The sequence below is a fragment of the Cervus elaphus genome, chromosome 22 (assembly GCF_910594005.1).
Source record: "Cervus elaphus chromosome 22, mCerEla1.1, whole genome shotgun sequence".
Lineage (NCBI taxonomy): Eukaryota > Metazoa > Chordata > Mammalia > Artiodactyla > Cervidae > Cervus > Cervus elaphus.
The window spans coordinates 6,358,675-6,386,113 of record NC_057836.1 but is presented as its reverse complement, the minus strand read 5'-3'; the positions used below and the strand labels follow the sequence as shown (position 1 = coordinate 6,386,113).

At 50.2% G+C, this 27,439-nt stretch overlaps 1 protein-coding gene across 4 annotated transcripts in view; it reads right to left on the bottom strand.

Annotated features, from left to right (window-relative positions):
• The window catches only part of PACSIN2 (protein kinase C and casein kinase substrate in neurons 2), a 110,348-nt gene that overhangs the window by 22,106 nt on the left and 60,803 nt on the right, over positions 1–27,439 (bottom strand). For 3 of the 4 annotated variants that reach the window (XM_043880834.1, XM_043880837.1, XM_043880836.1), the window contains exon 2: positions 13,016–13,153. In XM_043880834.1, coding sequence (XP_043736769.1) covers positions 13,016–13,075 — 60 coding nt within the window. In that variant the 5' untranslated portion in view covers positions 13,076–13,153. Of the gene's footprint in view, positions 1–13,015; positions 13,154–19,699; positions 19,837–27,439 lie in introns of those variants that run through there. The other variant, XM_043880835.1, reaches the window with a different exon arrangement.

The following is a 27,439-nucleotide window of genomic DNA, read 5'->3' as shown; positions in this document are numbered from 1 at the left end:
TCACATGTTCACTTCCCTTAAAATAGGGCCTTGCTGTCATTTTGAAATTTACAGCAGGAAGAAAAACATAATCAACAAAACACAAACTTGGTATTGCTGAACTGGTGGCAAAAAGAGCTAAGACAGTGGCAGCTCGACACAGGCTTGACAGCCGACATGAAATCATGATGCAGACCTGGTTTTCATCCCACTGTTACCAAAAATATTCAAATTGGCAATCAGTATTAAAATATGTTGGCTCCCCAGAAACCTGTCTACCTCTTTGCTTTTCAAAACTCTTGTGAAAAGCTTTAGGGAAAAGGAAAAGATATTTCTTAACAAGGTACACACAGGTTACAGCCCTTTGCATTGGCATAGATCGTACATAAATACCGTTCATCTTTAAATGACAACTCTAGAAATCTGAAAAGCAGCAAGGAATGCAAAGGATGTTTCTGAAAGCATATAGGTTTAAATGCTGGCACTGCTGGGGCCAAGGGGACAGGGGAGTGTTCATGACAACAGGCGCCCAGACACCCCTGCAACATCTGCCTGCTGCTCTCTGCTCAGGGCAAAGGCTGCATGTGGGCTGGAGACAGGCCATCACTTCAGTCCACACACAGGGACATTCATCAGGTATCAATCCATCTCCACCTCCACAGACCACAAAGAAGAGAGCAGGGTGTTGACATAATGAAGATAGTCTGACAGCATGGAGACCTGGCCCTGAGAAGTCCATCAGAACCTGAACATGCACACAGAACGCTGGGGGATGACTAGAGACTTGGTGGGGCTGGGTGCAGTGGGTGGCGTGGGAGGTGGGGTCAGTCAGACAGTGAAAAATCTTGAGGGTCGGGCCATCATCCTGAGGGGTGCTGTACTCAGGGAATGGTGGGGTGTAGGAGGGGGAAGCCCTGGAGGGTAGGTCTGAGTAACCTGCTGACTCCGGGGTACAACAGTGGGGATGGGAGCAGGAAAGCAGGAGAAAGGAAGCATGCTGTCCTCCAGGTGGCAGGTGGGGGTGGACAGAGGCAGCAAGACTCAGCTCCCGGGCACCGCGAGTGGTGGTTCCTGCAGGCTGGACTCATCATGCAGAAGGAGCAGAACCCATCCTTCCCAGAGCTCCCCAGAAACCACTTTCCCACCTCCCTCCACCCAACCGCCTGGTCCTGCCTGGGGCTCCCCGGAAACCTGACCAGCCCGCTGTCCTACTGCACTAAGCTCATCTCGGCTGCTCTACCCTTCCTACCCACAGGCCCCCACTGGGTCTGGGCTGCCTGTGTGTTTGGCTCTCCTCTGCCCCCAGGCCTGAGAACCCAGCATCAGATGAGCCTTGGTTTGTTTGGGTCAGCTAAACGGAGTCTGAGGCTGGAGTTGGCAGAAATATCTGCATAATAGGGGATCAGAGCAGAGACGGTGGACTCTGCCTGAAATCCAGCGGGCTTGTAATTACAGGGGTGCTGGGAAGGGTGGTTCAAACAGGTTGCTCCAGTTCCTCATGCATACTCTGGGTGTAAACAGTCTGGAGCTGCCTCTCACAAGGACACTGGAGAAGGTTTGCTTCTCTGACTTCACAGCCTGTTTACCTTGGCCAACTCCTTTCTGTGGAACATGGTGGCCAAAGGCAACAGGAAGGCTGGAGAATTTGGAAGCAGGTCAGTGGGACCCCCCAGGACCCCAAGTGGATGTGCGGGAACATGAACACGGGTGCACAGCTCCTGCCACCCGTCCACCCCCAGTGCCGGCTCAGTTACCATCTCCCGTGGGAACTGTGGGCCAACAGGTCAGGGAACCTAGACGGTCACGTCACAGACATCTTCCACTTTGCTCCTTTTACCCTTCTCTTTGGTTGGTGACCATCAAGCCCATTTCCCAGACAAATTACCTGATTACAACCAAAGCTCCAGGGTGAATCCAGTGGCCTGAGTGAGAAGAGAACAGGGCAGAATACCCCAAAGCTCATGCTCTCCCACCCCATGCTGCCTCGGCCCTGAGGCGTGAACCTTCACACCCGAGGCTCAATATCACAAAGAATCCCGGTGGAGTCTGGGTGTCCCCAGGAGCCCAAGGGAGCTTTTGGCTGTCTCACTGTTGACTTGATGCACAACACAGAGGGGCTCCTAGGCCCGGGCCCTGGACCACCCTGCGCTCCCCTAGCTGGCCCCTCTGCCCGTGTGCAGACCAGAGCCTACAGCACACAACCTCACACACCTTCTGACTGTGCCCTAACAGCATGGACCTTTGTCTTCCTCATCGACCATTCTTTCCTGACTGCCTTCCACTCACTGGGTCTCAGCGGGCACTCAATAAAAATGTGAAATGTTAAATCAGAGACAGACTAAAAGAAAACGGAGACAAACACCCTTGTGACTTAGGGCAGCGGAGGATCCCTTAAGCAAACTTTCAGAAGTAAAAGCCATGAGTGTACACACACACACACAAACTAAGGATTTCTGTTCTGAAACCAACAGCACGGGCGAAGTTAACAGATTCAAATGCTGACTGCTCGTTTGGCAAGTAGGCAGTGTTGACAAGGGACTAAAATCTGGAATATCCCAGGAAACCCTATATATTAATATCAACATGAAAGAGAGGTCCCTGGGGGAGATGGGCAAAGGTGTGAAGTGGTAACTTCAGAGAGACGTAAAAGTCCGCAGGACTAATGGCCTGAGTGAGATGCTCATGCTCGTGGGACTTGGAGGAATGCCCATGAGAGCAGCAAGACAGTTCTTTACCTCAACAGACAGGTACACCAATAGAGCGGGAAATGCCCAGTGTGGGGCGAGCTGGGCACACAGGACCCCTTCTGAACACACTGGTGGAAAAACAGCCTGGGGCAAGCTTGGGACAGCCAGGCAGTAATTAAGTCACTAAGCATACACTGCAGAAGGAAACAGCAACCCATTCCAGTTATTCTTGCCTGGAAAATCCCAGGGACAGGACCGCCTGCACCTGCAGACAGGCGACACCAATTCCCCACCACAGGGTCCTGCTGGCGGGTCCACTTGGGGGCCACGAGGGCCCTTCCAAACACTGTCCCCATGCTCTGCAGTTGCAGCCTGCTCCACACAGGTCACAGTGGTGCATGTTGAGCTCCCTGGCCAGCTGGACTGCAAGCCCCATGATAACGGGCCCCGCACACAGAGGTTTTCCATCAGCGGCGGCATCATAATAGAGCACACCTATACTCTGCTAGGCAGCATGCTCGCAGCTCCACATGTCACCTCATGTAATCCTGTGACGGTCCCAGGCAGTGAGATTTTACAGAAAAGGAAACAGGTTTGAAGAAGCAAAGTCACTCATAGTCATGTGACCGAAAGGAGGCAGATCCCACCTTCCAGAATCTTCCTCAGGCTGAGGCGAGAGAGGGTGCAGAGCCCAGGCTTACCGGGTCAATCTCAGGTGATGTGTCTGCTTCCAACCAGCCCTGCAGGTTCCAGGAAAGGCCACAGATGACCTTGGTTTTACCCTCAGAATGCTCATGGCCTTTAACCTGTGACCCTGTGGCCCAACACAACTGCTCTCTCTACACCCTGGAGAGGCAAGTCCAAGAGTGAGCCAGCTGTGCCAAGCTGACTGGACAAGAAAGAAAAGCTGCTGATGGTGGCCCTCCAGGCAAGAGCACAGAGTCAGCGACAAATGCTTCACCCAAAGCTGCTCCAGGATGCCTAAGGCTCCAGGGTTTTCTCAACCACCTTGAAAGACAAGCCTTCAGGAATTCCTTAATTACAGGCCTGCAGACATGGGCTGAGTGGGCCTTGGCTGTGTTGTTTGAATCCATCAGCCCCTGGCCCTCTCTGATGAGGCCACCTTCCCTCTACCTCCTCTCATGAGGGGAGCCAAAAAGAACTGGCCCTGCCCTAACAGAAAAGACTGGGTCTTTCTGCCTGCATTTCTGTCCCTTCAGCTGTACCCGTGCTTTTAGACTGGGGTAGCCATCACACAATAAATCCTGGCCATTTCTTCAAGTTGTCCATTCAGACACAACAGGAAGAGAGGAGACAGGATCAGAGGATCTCTGAGGGACTGTCACAATTCCAGGATTTCTAATTCAACAGTCTGTCAATGCCGCCAGCTGGCTGGCTACCTCTTGGAGCACTCATGACTCAATGATTGAGGGTCTGGCAATATCCTCTTGCCACTCACAAACATGGGGTGAACACCTACTGTGTGCCAACGACTATGCCAGGGACCAGGGATGCAGTGGTGAACAAACTGTCATGGTCTCTGCTTTTGTGGGACTTGTGGTCAAGTAACAATTACAGATGGTGACGACTTCTGGAAGGAACACTCCAGGTGGTCAGGGCTACCTGGAGGAGGGGGAAGTCTGAGGTAAGAGCAGAAGGGACCTCCGGGGCAAGGCTCCTTTTTGAAGACTTGAGGTTGAGGCCCACAGAGCTTGAGCTCCACGCCATGCCACCCCCGCTGGGAAGGTCCCCTCTCTGTTACTCTTGCAGCGGTGTCTGCTGTCACATGCAGAATGTGGCAACATGGAGGGTTTGCAGGCAGGGACTGTGCCTTTATTCTCCTCCCTCCACCGTGCCAGGCACACAGAAAGCACCTTCTAACATGTTCTCAGTGCCCGAATGGTGCTGGGAGCGGAGATTCCGTTCTGTGTAGACATGAGGGGACTGGGAAGTTGCTGAGCGCTCAGTGAGAGGCACAGGCAATGAAGTAAGTCGTGCTCCTTTATTCATTTTTCTCAATCCAATGAGTCCTTGAGTTCTCCCCACGAAAGCTAAAAATCAGCTCTCAGAACACGTCATCAGATACACACTCCACAGATGACAAATGAACAACTAATTCTGCCAAGCACAGACCAGCAGAAGAGCCTTGCAGTTCTTTCACAGCACTCACCTGGCTTTCAGTCAAATTCAGGTCCAGGTCAGTGTCTAAGTCCCTGGTGTCCAGGCAGCTGAGAGGGGTCTGGGAGCGGCCCTGCTGTGCCCGCTTGCTGCTGACACTTGCGGAGTCCTCAGTAGACGCCACATCCGTTCACACCAGCAGGGCCTCTTTCTCAGGCACCCTTCTTCAGTCCACCCCAATCTCTAGTCTGAACCTCCCTTTCCTAACAGGAGGTCACATCTGATCTTAAGGCTGTAAGATCTGGGACATGTGCTTGAAAACACCAAAGAGTGAGGGGTATGCTTGGAGAACTGTGAACTCTGTGCCTTGCTCTCAAACTGTCTATGGGTGCCCTCGTTTCTACAGGAGCCCACCCCCAGTTCTCCAACCTGCCCTCCAGCTCACCCCCCCCATCTGGGCTCCCAACTCACCCTGCCCTGGAAAAGAAGGTCTTGGAGCTCCTCACCTCAGTGCTACCCTAAACCTGACCAGGCTCCCTATTCTCAAAACAGGATACTAACGCAGTTCTCCTGGCAGGGCCCTGAGAGGGTCAGACGTGGAGGCTCCTTGCCGGCCTGCCACTGCTGCTGTTCATTTAACAGCCTCCGTTCCCAGCCTCCTCGAGCCCAATCTGTGTGCTCCGGCTCAGCTCTGACCCACGCTGGTCCTGCCTCTGCCTTGGGCCTCACTCTGGCCCAACTCCTGGTTTTCAGTTCTCACCCCCAACATTTCCCAGACTCACCTCCTGTTCCTGGAATTTGTACTCAAGTAGGAGGGTGAAGAAGATGAGGCTCATTACCCTGCAAGGCACCTTTTGCTGTTTTGAGCATGTTATAGCACAAACCCCGTTAAAGATGACTGCATCATCATCCTTTAATCTAAATGCTCAAAATGACAAACTGACAAATGGACGAAGGGGAAACTGAGAGATTCCAATTTTCAGACATAACTCAAAGGCAGAACAAAATAACATAGAGAGGAAGGATGTGTTTTAAAAAAGTTTGTTTCAGACCCGACCTCCTCAAGACTGGCTGGCCAGGCTCACTGCACTCTGCGCCTCCAGGAAACATTGCTCAGATGTCAGGATAAAGGCCCAGTGATACCTGGGGACTTGCCTGAGCACAGAACATGCCGCACTTGTGAGCCATCGCCCTGAAGACCCTGCACGGAGCGCTGTCTCCCCAGCACACATGTGCGTGTACACAGTCCTTCAGCCGAGCGCCTGGGAAGCGGCAGGAGCACTTGGCTGCCTGGTGACAGCTCACTGCCCTCTTACATTCCCCCTCACACTCCAGCAGGTGCTGTGAGAGTTGCTGCCAACCCAGACAGTGAGATCGGTTCCAGCTCTGTAAGTAAGGGCTCGCTGAAGACCAAGCCGCTTCTGGCAGAAACTCCAGCAGTGAAAGGAACCCCCAGGGTAAAAAGCCAAGTGATCTAGCGCAGAAAGTGTCAGATTGGAAAAGTGAGAACAAACAGCACTTTCTGCAGGGAGCACCCCCTTCCATGCTCACCCCCTCCTCCACTTGCTGCTTCCACAGTATCCCACCCCGCCCCGGCCCACCTTTCATGACTCCCGTTTAAAAAAAACCAAACACCCTGCCCCACAAGACACAGCTCCTTCACCCCGCCTCTGTGCCTGGGTCCCTCAGCACTAAGCTCACTGCACCCTCACTGCACACGTGTATACAGACGTCTCAAGGGGGCTAAGCCACCACGGGCTGCTTGAGCTCTCAGGACTTGTCCAGTTCTAAAAGCATGCATTTCTGTTTGTTACTGAGTAGAAACAGAAAATGTTTTCTCCCACAGGGCTTACACAAATTACTTTTGCCATCACTGAAATCAAGTGAGAAAATAAAAATTAATCTTCAGAGGATAAGCTTGATGCAAAAAAATCCTTACTGTTCAATTCTTTCCAGGAAAACACGGAGTGATTCTTTACCAGGCGTTTACAACAATGGTGTTTAGACAGGGGAGGTACAAGCCTGCAGTGAGCAGAAGAAAGACCACCTGATTTGTCTGCCTTCACCTGTCTCCACAAGTGTGACGTTCACGCGTGAAGAGGAGATACCAGTCGGTCTCGGGAGTCATCTGGCCCCTGGCCCCGCAGACGCTATCTCTAGTCCTCACACCCTCCCTGGGAAGCAGGGATTAGCAATGCTGTGTTCCTCCCAGGACTCTGAGCAGGTCATCTCTCTCCTCTGAGCCCTCAGGGTTACACAACAATGAATGTTCCCAGACAGGGGGCGACTTCACATCGAAGCAGAGGCATTTGAGTATGTGGCATCTCTGCAAACGAACATGTCTCTTCTCGCTCCCAGGAAGCCATAAGCAAAGGCAGGAGAGCATTCTAGAGAGCAGGGGCTTGAGCCCCCAGCTGGCACAGTCCCCACCCGGGCCTCAGTTTCCCCACCTGTAAAGTGGAGCTCACGATCGGTGAGGGCTGAGAGCACCCGTGGAAAGCAGAGCAGGGCCCTGGCACACAGCAAGTGTGCAGCAAGTGCCAGCCCCATCACTGAGTTTCATTTCTAAACTCATCCTGGGTCAGAACTCACAGACAGTACACGGGCCAGAAGCACACAGCTTACGTGCACACGGGCTCGATGACTTAGCAGCGTGCACACACCCAGGTGTGGGGTACAGGGCGTGGCAAAAATCACTGCTCAGCGTGGCTGGAGCCCGGGCCAGAGCTCCTGGCGTCCAGCAGCTCCCAGCACATGATCAAGTCCTAGCTACACAAAAGTCACAGTTTCACTTTGAAAGCGATGCAGAAAAGTGAAGCTTCCCGTGCAGGGCAGGAATCACGCAAGGTTGCTTTTCTGATGGGCTGCCCTGGCTGCAGGGAGGACAACAGGTGGAGCACCTGGTGGTACAGGGAGGCTGGTACCCTAAGCCTTGGTCATGGCTCAACAGACACCAGGGCTTGCTTGTAAGAATGAATCGATGGATCTGTTTGGAAACTGTGGTGAAATAAAGGCAAGCCACCAGCCTGCTGGGAGCTCTGTCCGAGCACTGTGGGGTGAGGAGCAGGCCGACACACCTACAGCACGGTTGCTGTGCAGGGCGGGCCCCCCAGATCTGTGTGTGTGGGCGGGGGGCAGGCAGAGGACACTTGGAAGGACCACTGCTGCCCAGAGGCAAGGAGACGGTCGCTTTCACCCCCTCCTGCTTCCATTCACAGCACCCGCACTGCTGCCCAGGACTGCCCGCCATGAATGATGGCTCTGGGGTCCCAAGACTCTGCACTCATTTTGGGACCCCAGGACTCAGCACAGGGCCTGGCTTGTGGTAGATGCCAAATCAGGCTTTATGGAATCCATGAACCTAGGGCAGCAGCATCTTCTAAATGTTACCTACAAAACTGGTCTTGAAGGGTGGGAACAAGGCATCCCATGCCACACGGACGGCTTTCCAGACAAAACCCTGATGCCCGAGGAGATGTTCTCACGTGCTGTGCCACATCCACAGTGCTCAAGTCTGAGAGGAACTGCAGAGAGAAACTTCTCTGAAGCAGACGGCAAATACTAGTCACGTGCCAACTGTTCGGGGCTAACGTTCTACAGCAAGACATTTATGTCCTCATCTCTAAAATACTCTCCTCCGAGGCCCCCTGTGCCCATGGAGAGTGCTCACAGCCAGCCCCAACCTGGTGTCATCCAGGGAGGCCTGAGCTCTAACGGCAGCACCGCTGACAGCTGAACAGGGCTCCTCCTCAGGGATGTGAGCTGGAGGCGGGGCCGGACCCGGACGTCAGCAGGCTGCCCTCCCAGCCCGGCCCCCAGGAGCCCTCAGAGACTGAGGCGGCAGCCCCAAACCCACCTGCCAGGGCAGAGGGCGGCCAGGCTTCCCTGGTGGCACTGGGAGAGCACCGTGGCCTGAAGCCTCGGCTCTCTCTGTGCCCCAGCCTCCAGAGCCAGAGAGGAGACCCAGAGGCAGGGCCTGGAAGTGGAGATGTGGGGGTGCGCCTGCAGGCTCCCCGAGTGAGAATGAGCTAGAGGACTTGCCAGAAGCTTCCCTCGCTGGGAAGCCTGTGGGCAGGATGTCCAGGCTCAAACTTCAGCCAGTTGGCGGCTAAAGGAGTCACCCTCTTGGGGAACCACCTCCACTCGGCCTCAACCTATCTACGCCCACATGACTGCTCTGCCCCAAACAGGCCCTTGACCCCAAAGAGGTCAAGACCCTCAGCCTCTGCAGGACCATGCTTACTGCAATTTGCAGACGCTGCTCCAGCCTAGAATGCTGTCCCTCCCCCGGCCCCTGCCCCACCCACCCCACACACCTTCTCAGGTGAGGCCAGCAGCAGGGCTCTCTCTGAGCGCCATGACACCGAGGGCAAAGCTGTGGCTTGGCCTCACTGCCCTCATTCTCCGTGGAGGCCACCGTCCTTTCTCCTCCAGCTCCTCCACTGTGGGGATCAGCTCCCCACCCTCCTCTCTTCTGAATGGTTTCCTACCATGTTGCAGTGTTGGGGATACAGAAAGCGTCCCCTCCAAATACCCACTACTTCTGGCTGATATGTCCCTGCGAGTAATCTCTCCTCCTCCCAAGAGCACCGCTTGTTCATTCATCCATCTGGCGAACATCTGAGTGCTTAGTCAGCACCAACCCTGCCCATCTTCCATGCCACCTTTCCTGCTCCCTCCTCCAGGGGGAGCCTCACTGCCCCCCCCCCACGCCCCCTGTGTGCCCCAGCAAATTCTATAGTGCCTCCCACAATGATGCCTGTGTCTCCTGCCTCAGGGAGCTTACTTCCGCATGTCACAGCCACAGGCTCCTGCAGGGCAGGGCCACGTCTCTCCTGTGCAGGCGTGCAGCCAGCATGCAGAAGAAGCCAGCATGATCCAGTTACGCGCTGGGTTACTCAGTCAGCACCTTGTGGTGGAAACGGGTAAAATCAGGCACAAAAGACTTTCCACCTCGAGACTTCAATGCTTTCCTTCAACAGCCCTGTGGAGTCACACCCATGAGAAGTGGCCTTCCACGGGAAAGAGGGACCTTGCCGGCAGCCTGGAGACATGCAGCTGGTAGCGTGCACTCGGGTCACTCAGAGCTGGCTCGGCTGAGCAATCACACCTCCACTCAGGGCACGACCGTCAAGTGGGCGGCGGGGAGAGGCACTGCTGATCTGTACGAGCTGAAGAGCAACGTCAGGGACAGCGCCACCAGATGAGCAGAGCCTGTCTAGAAAATAAACCCATTTGCCTTTGTATCCTTCGGATGAGAAATGTTCTTGTCTACTGACATTGCAGTTAAGAATTTAACAGGGAGCCTAGGGGTTTACATCAGTGACAGGGCTTGTTCAAACCACTTGACTTAATATATGCTGACAATACACACTGCAACTTTCACCTACATTTTATTTTTTTAACAAGCACCTGAAGACTTCTGCAATAGAACTATATTTAGCTACTTAATTTTTCCACAGGAGTTTCTGACATCAACTGGGTAATTAAGACAGTGCTGACCAACACACCCCACAGGAACAGACTGTACATTGTGTATGTGTGTGTGTGATGACCCCCACCCCTCGCATCAGAGGGACAGAGCTCCCAGCCGGCACCTGTCTTGATGCCTGACACCACTTTACATGTATTCATTCCCTAACTTGGGCTTCCCTGGTGGCTCAGGTGGTAAAGAATCCGCCTGCAATGCAGGAGACCAAGGTTCGATCCTGGGGTTGGGAAGATCCGCTGGAGAAGGGAACAGCTACCCACTTCAGTATTCTGGTCTGGAGAATTCCATGGACTGTATAGTCCATGGGGTCACAAACAGTTGGACACGACTGAGTGACTTTCACTTTTACTTTCATTCCCTAACTCTCACAATGATAGGATGTGGCTACTGTTATTATCCCCATTTTACAGACTAGGAAATTTGAGGATAAGAAGAAGTAGTAACTTGCCTAAAGCTACACACACACACACACACACACAGAGTAAGTGACAAGGCAGGGAGTCACACCCAGGCCACTTGGTTCCCAAGCCTGTGTCTGAACCTGTCCCTGGCCTCTGCAGGCCCATCCCTCACAAGGCCTTCTGTGTGTGCTAGCCTCCTGTACTTCAGGCAGGCGCTGAGGCCAGTGGCACTGTCACCACAGTTACCAAACAGGAGGTTTCCCCATGACTGTAAAGGATTCTGCCGATAGTTTCAAATCAGTGTTGAGATGGGTGAGGACCTGCATTTCTAAAGGCCAGCTTCACAGGAGCTCACAGGGAGGCTCTGCAGTCAGCGCCAGGTCCCCGAGGGCTTCCACGATGCTGGCGAGGCCACGGGCTCCAGGGCCCAGCAAGCGGGGCCCCAACTGTCTGTGAACCCAGACCTGCCTATGGGCCATGCAGGTCCTGAATCCCAATCATGTCCCCGAGGCACCTCCACCTGCATCTCAGGACTCCCTGTTCTGATCCAGCTTCACTACCAACCCTCCTGCATGCCGTAAGAGTGCACCTGACCACGCCAAGGGCCTGCTGCTGCTGAGCGACTGGGATGTGCCCACAACTCTGTGGCTGCCTTTGCTGAGGTGTTTCCCAGATCACACGTGCCACTCTGGCTACCGAGACTGAGCTCCAGCCCGGATCCCCACCAGGAAGGCTACCAAGGAACAGGGACTCAGGTGGTCGGTCACACTTTTCACGTGAACTCACGGGGCCCAGCACACAGTAGGTGCTCAATAAACACTGACTTCTAATAAAATGATGTAGTCAGCTAAAAGGCAATGATGACCTTTCCCCCAGTACACAGAGAAGAAAAGTGTTGACAGAAGTTTGAGCTGGGCTCCTGTGATCACTTGTCTGTGTTAGACTGTAATATTGATAGTGTTTGATGTTAGACACAATCGCACACCTAATTAGTCACACACCTAATTAATCTAAGCTCCCAGAACTTCTCTGTGCTTGTCTCCAGCAGACCGCAGGCTCCACCATGGGGCTCTGCAACACTTGGGCCTTTTGTCTCAGGAAAGCACCGCAGGGCTCCGATGTTGCCATTCTTGTTTCCTGGTGGCAGCCTCCGTTGAAGACCAGTACCATCATCCCTCTTAGAGTTGAAAACCCTGAAGCTCAGATCAGTCAAGCAACTTGCCCAAGGTCACACAGATGGCTAGTAATGGCACAGCTGGGATCAGAACCCGGAGCTTTCCAATTATAAAGCCAGTGCTCTTTCCACTAAGCCCACAGCTGCTGGGATGGTTCCAGGGGTTTTGACATGTGTTTAGTTGCGAAGTCGTGTCCAACTCTTTTGTGACCCCGTGGACTGTAACCCGCCCAGGCTCCTCTCTCCATGGAATTTCCCAGGCAAGAATACTGGAGTAAGTGGCCATTTCCTTTTCTGGGGGATCTTCCCCACATCTCCTGCATTGGAAGGTGGATTCTTTACCACTGAGCTACCTGGGAAGCCCAAGTAGCCACATAAACAAGATTTCATGGACTCCGTTTTATCCAGCAGGTAACAAGTGCCCAGTGGCTCAGCGGTAAAGAATCTGCCTGCCAATGCAGCAGATGTGGGGAAGATCCCTGGGTCAGGAAGATCCCCTGGAGAAGGAAATGGCAACTCACTCCAATACTGTTGCCTGGGAAATCCCAGGGATACAGGAGCCTGGTGAGCCATGGGGTTGCAAAGAGTCAGACATGACTGAGCAACTAAACAACACAAAGAAATAAGTGGGGCTCAGGAAGAAGGACCTCCATTAAAAAACAAACAAAAAACCCAAGCCACAACATAATCTGATTAGGAAAGGAATTTGTTGCAGGCACAGACAAGAAGATGCTCCAAGAAGTTCAAGGGCAGTTTGTTCAGCCTCCTGGCCACTTGTCTGCATTGCCCAACATGACGTCACATCACAACCATCCATTTTTCTACAAAACTCAAGAGTAATACCACTTCTGAGACCAAGCCTGGTAATTAGTGTATGTAATTTCAAGTCACAGCAGGGTTAGCATGGAAAGGAAGCGATGAGGATGGACAACCTGATAAGACCTTAATGAACACCTCTAACCTCTTCTGTTATCAAACTTTTCTAGCAAGATAAGCTTACCATCCTCACAGAGAGCTAGGCCATACTCGCTGCCACTTAGATCGGAGGCCTGGCTGGTTCTGGTGTATGTTCATCTCGTCACCCCAGCCCCAGTCAATAAAGAGGGGGTGTTAGGCACCACTGGCTTGGTCTCTGCATTCATCTGGAAGAAACCATGGGCATTACCTCCCAGAAGCTGTCGCTGGACACTTCGACTCCAACGGAATCATCGTAAGTGACAGACATCTTTCCAAAGGGTGAGGGAGCAGCAGGGAGTGCTTAAGTTAGAGGTCCGCTTCAGATGCTCAAAATCTGTGGACACACCTATAAAAGAAAAAACACAACATTGCAGGTTTTAAATCCCCACTATAAGGAAGCAAGCTGTCTCCATTTCACAACTCCGATTTCCGTGACCGCCTTCAGGGCAGCACCATCTGCAGTGCCTCCTTCAGGTGGGAGAAAGCCAACACACTCCAAACTCAGCACTGACATATGTGTGCGTGTTACATGTGTGGTGTGCATTTCACATCAACAAGTAAACCTTTGCAACATCTTACTGAAGACTTCGAAGAGCTTTCTGAAGAACAATCTGCATACTTAAATCTACAGGCTGATAGCCTTAATGCCTCATCCCTTGGAGAAAGAGGCAGAGACCCTGTGGGGATGACAGGCAAAAGCAGAGTCGCTGCATCTCTGGGCTCGCCCTGTTTCAGCCTGTCCTACTCATCCCATAGGACAAGGACCTGGGGCAAAATGTGAGTGGAAATAATCCACCTTTGACGCCTGACTCCACTCGCCAGTTCCCACTGGGCTTTGCTTGTCTTGGGCACAGTTTCCCTCTTCCCATGACTGGCTCATCTCAGCCACTGAGGCCCTGGATTCAGACTGGTTTATTCTGACACGGTCCGTGTGAGGGTCAGCTAGAAAGACTGAAGACAAACAAGCTAAAGTGATTGTCTCTGAGCAATGATTCAATGATCTAAATCCAAGTGAGGACAACAGGGTGATTATTTCCCCTGCTAGGAGGAAGAAGTCGAAGGACTCCTGCTACATTCACAAGCACAAATCACACTGATGGAATGACCCATCCACAGCCCCATGAGATTCCCTGACTTCTTAGTGACAGAGCGAGACTCCAGCCTCCTTCACAGCACCCTGCATTCAGATCTCACAGCCAGAGATCTGAAACGCTCTTACCACAGTCAGGAGACCGCTGAGCCGTGGGAGGGAGAAGGCAGAGTGATCTACACTGTTACACTCACAGGTGCCAGACTCTATTCTAGGCACCTTCTCATGCTATCACACTTAATCCTGTGACTCCCTGTGAGACAGTCTAGAAGCACAGGAAGGAGCACGAGCTGCCTGGGCTCTAATCCCAGACGTGCTACTCACTAGCCAGGCAACAGTGGGCAGGGTACCTAACCTCTCTGTGCCTCAATGGCCTTATCTTGTAAACAAGAGACAATAATGTAACCCGTATCACAGAATTACTGTGAGGGTCCAACACGGCTGGACATACGGGGGGAACACTGCATGCTCCTGAGTAAGTGACACATACTAAGTCACACTGTAATTATTATTAGATAGTAGGTATAATCACTTTCATCTATACTTTACAGCTGATAAAACCGAGGTTAAGGGAGGCTAGGTAACTGGTCCATGGTCACCCAAGCAGGACACCAACTGTGCCTGCTTATGAAGGTACTGTTTTCTATCATACTAAGAGGTTTTCTAGAAACAATCTCAAGTTTAAATAAACCAGGTGTCTTATAACCTAAGATCTAACTGGATTAAAAGGTTTCATCTGATGGATTTCCAGCTTCCAAACTTGAACACAGCCCCCTGTTCTCAATACACTTAGAGAGCAAGTTATGGTGGCTTGTGGTCAAGCACCCCACACGCCTGCACTCCATAACCAGACAAAGCGGCCTGAGTGCCACACATACTCTGCCTGGCAGGACACTGGCAGGACCTCTGCTCCACAGTCACAGAGGCAGCGTGTCCTCTTGACCCTGGATATCGCAATGGCTGGCAGGCTTCGCAGGCCAGGGCCCCAGTGCTGCATCTCACAGTATTCCTTTCTGGTGGGATCCCATGCTCTGAGCCAGGGCTCTCCTAGAAGCACCCCAGCCCACAACTGCAGCAGCAGAGAGTTTTCTAACCAGAGCAGCTGGTCTCTGTTTCAAGCTTCTCAGGGAATATCTGAGCTCTGGCTCAGGCGAGTCTCAAAGTGGCCAAATCTAGCCACTGGCTAAGCTGCCTGGCCAGCCCCGGGGAGCAGCTGCAGGGAGCAGGTGCAGAGGAGAGCGGGTGCCTGCTCTGGGCAGAGAAGCAACTTGACACCTGGAAAAGTTCATTTTCAGGAATTCATTTTTTGCCTGGGTTCAGTCCTGGCTTAGACACTAACAGAAGATCAGTTCTGCACAAGATTGATTAAGAGCCTGTGAAGTGCCAGCATATTAAAAAGCAGAGACATCACTTCGCTGACAATGGCTCATATAATAAAAGTTATGACTTTTCCAGTAGTAATGTATGGATGTGAGACTTGGACCATAAAGAAGACTGAGTGCCAAAGAAGTGATATGTTCGAATTGTGGTGCTGGAGAAGACCCTTGAGAATCCCTTGGACTGCAAGGAGATCAAACCAGTCCATCCTAAAGGAAATCAACCCTAAATATTCATTGGAAGGACTGATGCTGGAGCTCCAATACTTTGGCCACCTGATGCAAAGAGCTGACTCAGTGGAAAAGACCCTGATGCTGGGAAAGATTGAAGGTAGGAGGAGAAGGGGGCGACAGAGGATGAGATGGTTGGATGGCATCACCAACTTGATGGACAAGAGTTTGAGCAAGCTCCAGGAATTGGTGATAAGACAGGGAAACCTGATGTGCTGCAATCCATGGGGTCACAAAGAGTTGGACATGACTGAGTGACTGAACTGAGCTGACCTGACCTGGGACCTTATCTTCCCATCAAAAGTATAGAAAAAACAAATTGAGACTTGAGAACAAGAAAATCCTAAGTGTACAAATCATCAGCCCTTCTCCTCCCACTGCTGAAAAACACATCCGTGGTCCCCCATGTGTAACCTGGGTACATAGCAGGCCCTCAGAAGATGACTGCTGAATACATTCTAAGAGACTTTCTTCAGGAATCCAGACATGACTGAGGTGGGGGAAACAGCTCCCAGATCTCTGGGTTCTAGTGACTTCAGCTGCTGATGGATGTAAACACTGTGAGTCAGTATGTACCAAGCTGCTTTAGTCATGTCTGACTCTTTGCAACCCTATGGGCCATAGCTCGCCAGGCTCCTCTGTCCATGAGACTCTCCAGGCAAGGGTACTGGAGTGGGTGCCATGCCCACCTCCAGGGTCTTCCCAACCCAGGGATTGAATCTGCATCTCCTAAGTCTCTTAGCAAATGGGTTCTTTACCACTAGTGCCACCTGGGAAGCCCCTAGTCAGAGCCATTCCTAAAACGGTGGGCAGAATCTCAAAGATTAATGGAGGCTGCCAAGGGTGCCCTTGGTCCAACCTGAGAGCTGGCATAACTTCTCTCCTCCCATCTGGGCCTGATTAAAGATATCAGGTAAGCAATGGTACACATTACATAAGTACATTCAGCTCCCCCTTAATGCCCTTAATTTGTTCCAAGAAATAAAAACAGAACAAGTCATTAGGTCAAAAGGCTATTACTATAAAGCAAGAACATTCAGAGAAAAGGCGCATGTAGCTTGCGCGTGCATGCTAAATCACTCAGTCGTGCCTGACTCTTTGCGACCCCATGGGCTATAACCCGCCAGGCTCCTCTATCCATGGGATTCTCCAGGCAAGAATATTAGAGTGGGTTGCCATGCCCTCCTCTAGGGGATCTTCCTGATGCAGAGATCGAACCCATGACTCATGTCTCCCACATTGGCAGGCAGGTTCTTTACCATTAGCGCCTCATCTACCCTCAAAGTCGGCCTTGGAGAAGCCATCTCTGATCCTCTGTGACTTCAGAAGGCAGAGAAGAAGGGAGGCATCCTCGCTGTTGCCCACACACAACACTAGCCTGGCCTGTGCTACCCTGCAGGCCTGGCCGTGAGCACATGCTGGGTCTAGGGTTTGTTCCTCCCTCCTTATCCAGGGTGGGAGATTCTTCATTGATTAATGAAGTGACTACAATTTCTTCTAAGCCACTATCTGGCCCAGAGTGAGGAGAGAATCATTCCTTCAGTAAGGAGTGGATTTCCCATTCATTCTACAAACCGGTGTTTGAGAACTTACTACGTGCCAGCCACTCTAAGCCCCATGGATGGGGCAACGCACAGGACTGACACAGCCCCTGCAGGCCCAGGGCCTGGTATCTGAGTAGGGCAGATTGACGCACAGGAAAGTGAAAACAGCGGCGAGTGTGAACAGGGCTAGAGCAGAGATAAATGAGGTGCTATATGAGAGTGGAGGAAAGCTCTTGTGGAGGCAGAATGGTCATGCCTCTCTGAGGACCCAAGGTGGAGAGCAAGTGGGTGTGTAAAGGACAGGGGAGGGGTCTTTGCAGCAGAGGGCGGCCCCTGGGAACAAAGGTGCCAGCAGCAGCCGCAACAGGGGAGGAGCCCACAGACCTGCCTGAGGCGGCACTGAGGACTCCAGCGGGGATGGAGCTGCAGGGCAACCAGGATCTTCTGTCTGCTAACAGACAACAATTCAAGCCTCAAGTAGCTGTGAGACGCACTACTGAAAATCAAGCACGCATGCGCATGGTCTTCCATACCTGTCCTAACCTGCGCTACCTCATAGCCTTGATCCAACTAGTTCTTCTAAAACTTTTCCTACAGATAAACTCACCCAAAGGTCAAAGGTAGGTATTCACAGTGGTACTGATTTTAATAGCAGGAAGAATAAGATACCAAAAACCATCTCACTGTGCATCAAGAATCTAAAGTGCTGATACAGCTCTGGAGCGGAACACAGGCAGCCAGAGGAGAAGGGGCAGCGGACTGTGTGTACAGCCGCGGATGAAGGGTGCAACAGTGCTCCTGCATATCAAGTGGGATGAAGTGTAACACCATAGATACAGTCTGATCCCACTGGTATTAAAACACAATCGGGGAACTTCCCTGGTGGTCCAGAGGTTAAGACTCCACACTCCCAATGCAGGGGGCCCAGGTTCGATCCTTGGTAAGGGAACTAGATCCCATATACCAGAGCTAAGACCCAGCGCAGCCAAACCCCCCCCCCGCCCCACATAATCAGGTACCCACCAAAGTATGTCAATGTGCAGAAAGTCCCAGTGGGTCTCAAACTTGTGGCAGTGGGGAGCAAACTTCCATAGTTTACCTTGTAAACCTTCTAAACTACTTGAAAATTTTGACTATCACCACATAATATTTTTAGGATACAAAAACCCGTTAATGAAAATACCTCACTTTGTTTTGTCAGTGGCCTGTGCAGGAATGAAGGAGTGGCCCTCTGCACCACAGCTCCAAAAGAGGACCGACCAGCCCCCCTTGAAGCCCCAACAGCTCTGCCCGCTAGAAGCACCTCTCCACTGCACAATCGCAGTCATCTCCCCATGGTGTCCTGGCTTCCCCTGCCTTTCAGTTTATTCTCAACACAGTGACCCTTTCAAAACTCAAGTCAGACCACAGAGCAGTCACTCAATAAAAACTTGCTGGATGCATTCAGGATGAGAAAAGTTGAAGTGAAAAGTCTGGGCAATTTTGATTCATACAGACTGAAGATCCACAGATGGGAAATAACTGGGGCATTTATGTGAAGATGTTTTGGCTTCAGTGGTTAGAATTCTTTATAAACACTACTGCACACGTTAAACTAAACTGCAACTGGTTTAGCAACCACAGTGGGGGCTGTGTGGCTCAGGGCGGGGTTGTCTACCACCAGCCACACAGGAAGCCCTTCTCCCGCTCAGCCCCGGGGCCGACCACCAGCAGGGCCCACAAGCTGCTAGGAACCCTCTGCCTCCAGCCTCAGTTCAGGCTCTGTCTGTATGTCCAGTCAGTTCCTCCTAAGAAAGGATGGGGTTGCCTGCTTTTCTTTAGCCCTCAAGCCACCTCCCACATGGGGGCTGCTCAGAGAGTAAGACCTGAGGTAATACACTGCTTTACACAACAGACAAAGAGGGAACACTTGCTTTTTTTTAATGGCTCAAATGTGCAGCACAGCCTATTTTGTTTCCAATGATTTCATCTGGAAAACTAAACATTCCTCAAAGGAAGAGATAGAGATCAGCAAATAAAGTGACTTATATCTCTGGAACGTTGTGTAGTGCGCGTACCTCAACCATGGGAAACCACTCCCTCTGAGGGAGACACGATGAGGCCACGGCTCGGCAAGTCCCATGCCCGGATTGGGTGGGTAGGGTCCTCCAGAAGCACGTACCAGGGGCGGGGGCGGTGTGCAGAGTGGGCCAGACACACTCAAAAGTACTTCCAGAGATTAACAAGGCTGTCAGCCTCTCTCATAGGAAATGGCAACCCACTCCAGTGTTCTTGTCTGGAGAATCCCAGGGACGGGGGAGCCTGGTGGGCTGCCATCTACGGGGTCGCACAGAGTCGGACACGACTGAAGCGACTTAGCAGCAGCAGCACCAGCCTCTCTCACAGACAGAGCTTGCTGTTGCCCTGAAAACCACCTCCTGAAACTTGGGAGCATCTCATTTTGTCTAGTCAATACTACAGGGCCTCTTTCTCTGACAGAAAACAATCATGTTGGGTTAGGTGAGAGACAAACACATTTTTCTAAACAGGGACGCTATTCCCACTGTCAGACGTGGCACTGCTCTTGCGCAGCGCGGCATCAGTTCCAAAGGAGGCGCATTCCCGCCCAGCTGTGACGGCCTGGCTCCCAGAGCTTTGCTCATTTGACTCACCTTATACTGCTGAACCTGTGACACTTTCACGTCCAAATGTCTATTCCTTCGGCTACCGCAGGGCTGTCAAAACCAACAAGGGCTCCTCTCAGTGGGGCTCAGTTCCGCCAGCTGCATTCTCATTACTCAACCCTTTCCTCTGTCATCTACAGTCTGTCTTTGCTGCAATCACAGCAAACAAGCCATCCTGCGGTTGGCTTTTTTCAGTTGCATAATGAGCATTTCCCCTGTTGTCTGTGCTGTCTTCCCATCGCTCCTAACAGCTACATGACGTCACGTCTTGGCCCACATCGCGCCCAGCCCCCACAGTCAGTAGCCTTGGGGACCTGGGTCTTTCCCAGTCAGCGCCAAGACTGGGGGAAGGTCACAGTACACACAGCTCCCCACTCTGTCCTGTTACTTCACCAGGGGCTCTGGGCTCACACATTCTAACGATATTTGGTGAACCTCTCAAATGTAGTTTAAAAATCAAGAGTTTGATCCAACATCCTCAATCTACATGTACAGGGGAGACTACACACTCAAAAAAGATACCCTGAGAGGCACAGGAGAAAAAATGACTCCAAAACACACCGTGGCCTTTGGGGGCTTCCTTGTTTCACACGATGAATCTGAGGACATTTTAGAAGATGAAATAGCACTGACAATATTACACATGAATAAGAAACAAATAGAAAAAGAAAAGAAAAGAATAAGTGCCTGTAAAAAGGATACTTCAGCTGTAGGGGGGGACAAAGGAGCCTCATCACAGCTTCTAATTTCTCATTTAGTAAATACAGATATCAGACATCCTGGGGTCTTTTGTTTGATTTTAAAAGCTTCTAGTAAACATTTATGAGGGGGACTTCCCTGGTGGTTCAGTGGCTGAGACTCCAAGCTCCCAATGCCGGGGGCCCAGGTTCAATTCCTGATCAGTGAACTAGATTCCACACACCCCAGCTAAAGATCCCACAAGCCACAGGGAAGATCAAAGATGCCGTGCAACACAACTAAGACCTGGCACAGCCAAACAAACGATCTTTTTAAATTTGTGAAGCTTTACATTTGAAATTCCTTTGATGTACACATTTTCAAAACGTTCAGGACTCACTCCATTCAACCTTTCCCAGACACAGCTATCCACAACTGGATATCCTGGTGGGCTGATGTCCTTTCACCTAGAGGGAGGTTGTCAATGCCTGCACACAATTAATTCCCCCTAACAGGTAGCAATGGGCGTGGTTCATCTGTCTGGTTTAGGGTATCTCTGGGTATACATTGCCGGGAATGCCAATTTTTAAATAAAAATACACATAGATATTTATATACCTCAAATAAACAAACCCAATAAAGCTACACTGATCGCATTTAATTTTTGATGATTCAGAAGTCATTTTTCACTCTTATGAAGGGCTCTCACAGCCAAAATTTGGAAGACTCCCTCCAAATTTGCCACACAAACAGCTGTGGAACCTTGGGCATTTTCTCAACATTCCACTGCTGCTGCTGCTGCTAAGTCGCTTCAGTCGTGTCCAACTCTGTGCAACCCCATAGATGGCAGCCCACCAGGCTCCTCTGTCCCTGGGATTCTCCAGGCAAGAACACTGGAGTGGGTTGCCATTTCCTTCTCCAGTGCATGAAAGTGAAAAGTGAAAGTGAAGTCGCTCAGTCATGTCTGACTCTTAGCGACACCATGGACTACAGCCTACCAGGCTCCTCTGTCCATGGGATTTTCCAGGTGAGAGTACTGGAGTGGGTTGCCATTGCCTTCTCTAAACATTCCACTACCTTCAACTAAAGAGTGCGAGATGAAGCAAACTGTTAGATTTCTTTGAGTTTAAATTGTTTTAGAAGAGCCTCCTACTGGCAATAGATGATAAGAGAATTTGAGTGGACTCAAGCCAAGTCATCCTAAGAGTAAGGTCATTTGCAATAACCTTCACTGCTGACTTTCCTGGTGGTCCAGCAGTTAAGACTCTGCACTTTCACTGCAAGGGGCGCAGGTTTGATTGATCCCTGGTTGGGGAACTAAGATTCCGCATACCACACAGCGTGGCCAAAAAGCTTAAAAAAAAAAAAAAAGAGAGAAAGAGAGAAGAATGAACAGCATGCTGACAAACACAAAAAAACACCACCATGATTTGGGTCATCCAGTTTTTCTATCTGGTTTGAGCCAATGGGAAAATTTAAGAATTACAAAATGAAAGCTTCTGACAGTTCAGGTTCAAAAGTAAATTTATCATTTTAAGTGAAGTTAAGTCATAGAAATACAAATATCATATGATATCACTTATATGTGGAATCTTAAAAACTGATACAAATGAACTTATTTACAAAACAGAAACAGACTCACAGACTTAGAAAACAAACTTCCGGTTACCAAAGGGGAAAGGGAGGGACAACACCTAAGTAGGAGCTTGGGATTAACACACACACACTACTATACATAAAATAATCAAAAAGGGCCTACTGCAGAGTACAGAGACCTCTACTCAAAACTCTGTGATAACCTACATGGGGTAAGATTCTCAAAAAAAAAGAAAAAAAGATTTATGTATAACTGAAGCACTTCGCTATACACCTGAAACACAGCATTGTAAATCAACTATACTCTAATATAAAATAAAAATCACAAAACAAATCTAACTTTGAAGTACCTAATCTTAGAAACAGATGCTAAATGTATAGTGTGATGATTACTAATGAGATATTAGACTTGTTTGAATACTTTAATTTGAACTAACATTCAAGCTCCTAGGATATTCTTTGTGACTTAAATGTATTAACATGTGCTTCCTTGATTAAAAGAATGACAATATTAAGTAAATGAAAGTAATAAACTGAGAAACCTCACTACTAAGGCTTCAGCAGATGCAGCAAAGGTGTAACAGCATTTGGGCAAAAGTAGGGGATGAGGGGCCATTTCTGTTATCAGTTACTATGGCGAACAGGGGCACTGGTAACACATGAGCTGATATAATAATTTACTGGACTAAAACGTCAAGTCTGATAGGGACCAGGATGGGTATAAGGGAGATGCCAAGTAGAGCAAAACAGGAAACCTGTCAAGCCTAGGACAGCAGGGGAAAAGACCAGGAAAAAAAGGGGGTCCAAAGCTGGCCACGGCTCAGGCAGTCCTGACCCTCACAAGTCTCACCTGGTCAGCATCCACAAGCCCCGTGGCCGTCAGACGTGCATCAGCGAGGGTGGAACTCTAACCTGGATAGTCCAGTACTGTCTCCCATCTTTTCTTCCCTCAGCCCACGTTTACAAGCCCTAATCAATTTGCAGACACCAGGGAGAGTTGTGAGGTGTTCACACCTGCATTCAGAGTGGAGTGGGATGCAGTCTCCATCCTCAGCAGATGGCAGAATTAACAAGTCAATATTTATTGAGCGCTTCCTAGGTGCTAGGCACCATTCATTCTCAGAACAGTGCTACCAGGAAGATATTATAACTCTCATTTTACAGATGAAGAAATAAGGCACAAAAGTGCTACAATAACTTGATCAAGGCCATAGAGCTAGGAAGCAGTAGAAAAGTTAAAGTGTTAGTCACTCAGTTGTGTCCAACTCTTTGTGACCCCAGGGACCATAGCCCACCAGGTTCCTCTGTCCAAGGAATTCTCCAGGCAAGAATACTGGGGTGGGTTGCCATGTCCCTCGTTCCAGTGGAAGTAGTAGAGCTGGGATTCAAACCCAGGTGAGGAGCCCAGAGCCTGCCCCTGCACCAGGCTATGCTTCCTCCTATGACACAGGCGATGGAAGATGAAGGAGAGGAGAGGTTAGGAATGTGAGCATGACTCCAACAAAACAAAAGATGGGGGCTTGATGGGATAGCACTCTAACCAAGGCTCCAACAAGGGCAGGCTGTCGGCATCGTTCATTCATTCTGCGGTCACCAAGCACCCGTGGAGGGGCCCTGCTCTGGAAGCACGCCTGCCCAAGAGCTCAGGTGGCTGAGGAGGGAGATGAACACACAGCCCATACCTGCCTCACTCAGGATGAACTCCCGAGGTGGGCACAGTGCCCAGCATGACAAGGCAGTAATGAGAGAATGAACGAACAACAAATGAATCTCTGTGGCACACTAGCAAGATAACTATGGGCAAGTTTCTTAACCTCTCTGAGCCTCAGTTTCCTCACCTAGAAAATAAAACCAATACTTCCTATTACTCCTTGGGATTGTTACACGGATGAAATATCTCAGTCCAGGGTGGAAACAGCTGCTCTCCATCATGGTACTGAGGAAGGCAGGAATAGGATGTCCAGAGCAGGCACTTTCCCAGCCTGGGGACGCGAAGCTGAACCCTAGGAGCCAATGGGAAGCAGGCGGGTGTACACGCACAGGGGCAGGGTGTTCTAGACAGAAGAATCCTTGTGGAAAGGTGGGGGGTGGGGGAGATGGGGTAGGCAGGGGGCACAGGCCACCCAGGCTTCAAGGGTTAGACAGCAAGGCGGGTGCACACCCTGAAACAGGAACAGTGAGGAGGGAAGGAGGAACTGGTGTCACACTTCTATACAAAAATCCCCATGTGGTTCAACTTGATGAGTTTCTCGTAACTTGTAATCTTCCTGCTGCTGGCTATGCTGAGAACTATTTTACACACTATTAACTATATGTTTTAAATGACAGGATCACACAGAGATCATTTGATTATAATTAACGACCAGAGTGCACTTATTTACACAATAGCTCTCCTCACAAAGAGCCCAGAAAACCTGACAGAATCCCAAACTACTAGGAAGGCAGGTGGTATTAATTACTCTAAAATGTCAAAGATAAAATGAAAACAAAAGTTTAATGTTTTTCCAAGTGATCCCAATATTAGGTAGAACAGAAAATCCACCCTCACTTTCAATTTCTAGTCTCCTCAGGACCACCTTTTAAAATACTTAAATCACGTCACTTCCCTGCTCCAAACCCCTCACACTCAGAGCTCAACCCTAAGTCCTCAGCTTGGCCACAGTCCCGTCATGATCTGGCCTTGCCTGCCCCTCTGGCTGACCTCCCTCCCTGGCTGACCCTGCTCTGCCTCAGCCACAATTATCTTCCCACTGCTTCTCGAACACACTGGGCTCATCTCTACCACAAAGCCTTTGTACACGCCGCTCCTTCTCCTTAGAATGCTGCTCTTCCTTGAAGCGAGTGCCTGGCCAGCTCGCGGACACCACAGGAGCCTCTGCCCGAGATCCACAGAGGAGCTTCTCTGACGATCCCCTCCCAGCCAAACCCGCCTCCCACCCTCACCTCTGTAAGATCTGTCTGATTTTAACAATAATATACTGTTGTGAGCAATTTCTTTCATGAAGCTGTGTTAGTGACATCTCTTGGATGACACAGAGAAAAAAGACTAGTCACTCAGATTATTAACTACAAATGTTTCTCAAGCTGAAAGCAAAAATTTTTCAGTGATTCTTTAAAAGTCAATCATTCCACAATGGCCAGCTTGTACAGTCACTCAGTTGGAAGACCTTCCCACCTGGAGCCTCCTGGGTAGCCTCTAGAGCACCCAGAACTGGGTTTTATTTTGTTTTGTTGTTCAAAAGGGTTCTCTCTGAATCAGTGGAAGCAGTTGTGTTAGTAACCGAAGGTCCAGTCAGTAATACCACACTTTAAATTCTCAAGTATTAGGAACCGCTCTGTCATTGAGTCAACAATTATATTTATAGCAGAATTTGAGAATGTCTGGCCAGATGAGTCCCCTACAACAAGCCCCAGGCATAGGCCCAGAACCTAGTCTGTTACTAGGACAAGTTGGTTATCCCTGAAAGAGTGAAAGAGGTCAAAAACTTTAAGAGACTAGAAACAAACTACCTATACAATTCCATATTGCTCTCAGACTTTCTCTAGATCCTGAACAGTCCTTTAGGAAATATACATTTCTCAAAGCAATGAAACACAGAAAAGTATCCCCTTGAACAGTCCCGAATGCCAGGAAGAGAGGGCAAGGCAAACTTCGCCACTGAGTGCTAGACCAGCACTGTTTTCCTTCTGACTGCAGCATCTTAAAACAAGAGACCTTCCCAAAGTGAAAGCTTCACTCAAGCCCAAAAATACATGAACAGATAAGAGTGAGAGAACACACACGCGTTCTTGCTTAAGGAGAACCAAGTCTGCTGAAGGTCTGGACCAAAACGTCCAGGGCCATCACTTCCCAAGCAAAGGTGGCAGCCTGCCCATCCTTTAGGTTCCCTCACCTTGGGACCTAAAGGGGAAGCAGCTCCACACAGATGCCACCAGTCCCGTGCTTGGACGGCCGATGAAAGCCCCCAAATCATCTCCACCCACCACACTCACTGCACGGTCCTCCACAGAACCAAACCTCCTCTATCTCCAACATCTGTAGTGGGGGAAACAGTTAACTTTTCTAACTTGGGAAAAAATGCTATTTCAGTTGGAGAAACATTCTTGGATATCATGAATAAGATGTTCTGATTCCAAGGAATTGTAAATTTGATATTAAAGTGTGTGAAAGTATGAACAAGCAGATTTGAGGAAATATTATGGAGCCATGGTAACAGAAACCACGGAAGAAACTCTGGTTGCACAGAACTGTTTAAAAATAAACCGGATACTAAAATACCAGTAAAGAGCTACAATGACTCACACTGTTCTCCTCAAATACTTGTGAGAACAGCCAGTTCTTTGACAGTCTTCCAGGCTTTTTCCCCATTGGAGAAACGCGAGACAAAGAAAGTGAAAAGAAGCTTTGAGATTTTTCTCTAATTTTACCAGCAACTTGATATGAATAGGACCCTATAGGTTCTAAAGTTTGATGGGGGGTATGGAAATGTACATTCATGCAGAGAGAACTGTTTTGAGGCTTTTCATAAGAGTCAAACTAATTCAAAAATAACCAAAGCCCCAGAGTATGCAACACTAAGTGCTCAAATACTAGTCAATGTGGTAAAGAACCTAAGCACAATTTCCATCACTGATGGACAACCTTCCAAGGCATTGTGTGTGTGACCACCTTCTCCCTCGCTTTGCCTGCATGAACACGCCGCCCTCCCCTTTCGGCCCCCATCCCCACTGCACGTCCTCTAACTGCACCCACACACCTTTTACCGTGGCAGCGCTGCACAGGCCACCCTCTTGGGCCCACACACAGAAGAAACCCACAGGTCTCAGACCTGGGGCCCACATGTGCAGCACTCTGCTCCCTCAGACCGCCCTTCCCATCCACTCCTACTCATCCTGCAAAGGCCAGTTTGAGTGTCCTCTCCTTAAGGAGCCCCTCAACCATGCAATGACCCTCTGCCTACGACTGTCCTGGTACAATTCCTCCATGAAGGATATCACTGGGCTGCTATAACTTATTCTCCACAACTGGAACGTTAGCTCCTGTGGGCACCCTGGTACCTATCACAGTACCTGTGGTGACAGGTGACAGTCACTGAAGGAAGAACTGGATTTAGGGAACGAATGACCTCTCAGAAAACCTGAGTCCTGGCATGTCTGTGCCATCTTTCTCATTAATCAAGACCTAGTTCCTCCCTGTTCCCCCTTCCCCAGCCCTGTTCACGGTATCTCTTCTCTTCTTCTCCCATGAAAATAATTGTTCTCCTGGGCAAAATGCCACCCCTTCACATGCCCAAAGACCCGTTTTGGACATACTGTCTATGCATCAACAACTCTGTCTGGAGCCAGAGCACCAGAAAAACTTGTCTGTGAAACAGCTTTGCACCAGTTGGTAAACAGCTTCAATGGAGTAACTGCACTTAGGTGATCCCTTAAATTTTTCTTTGTTTAGGGAAG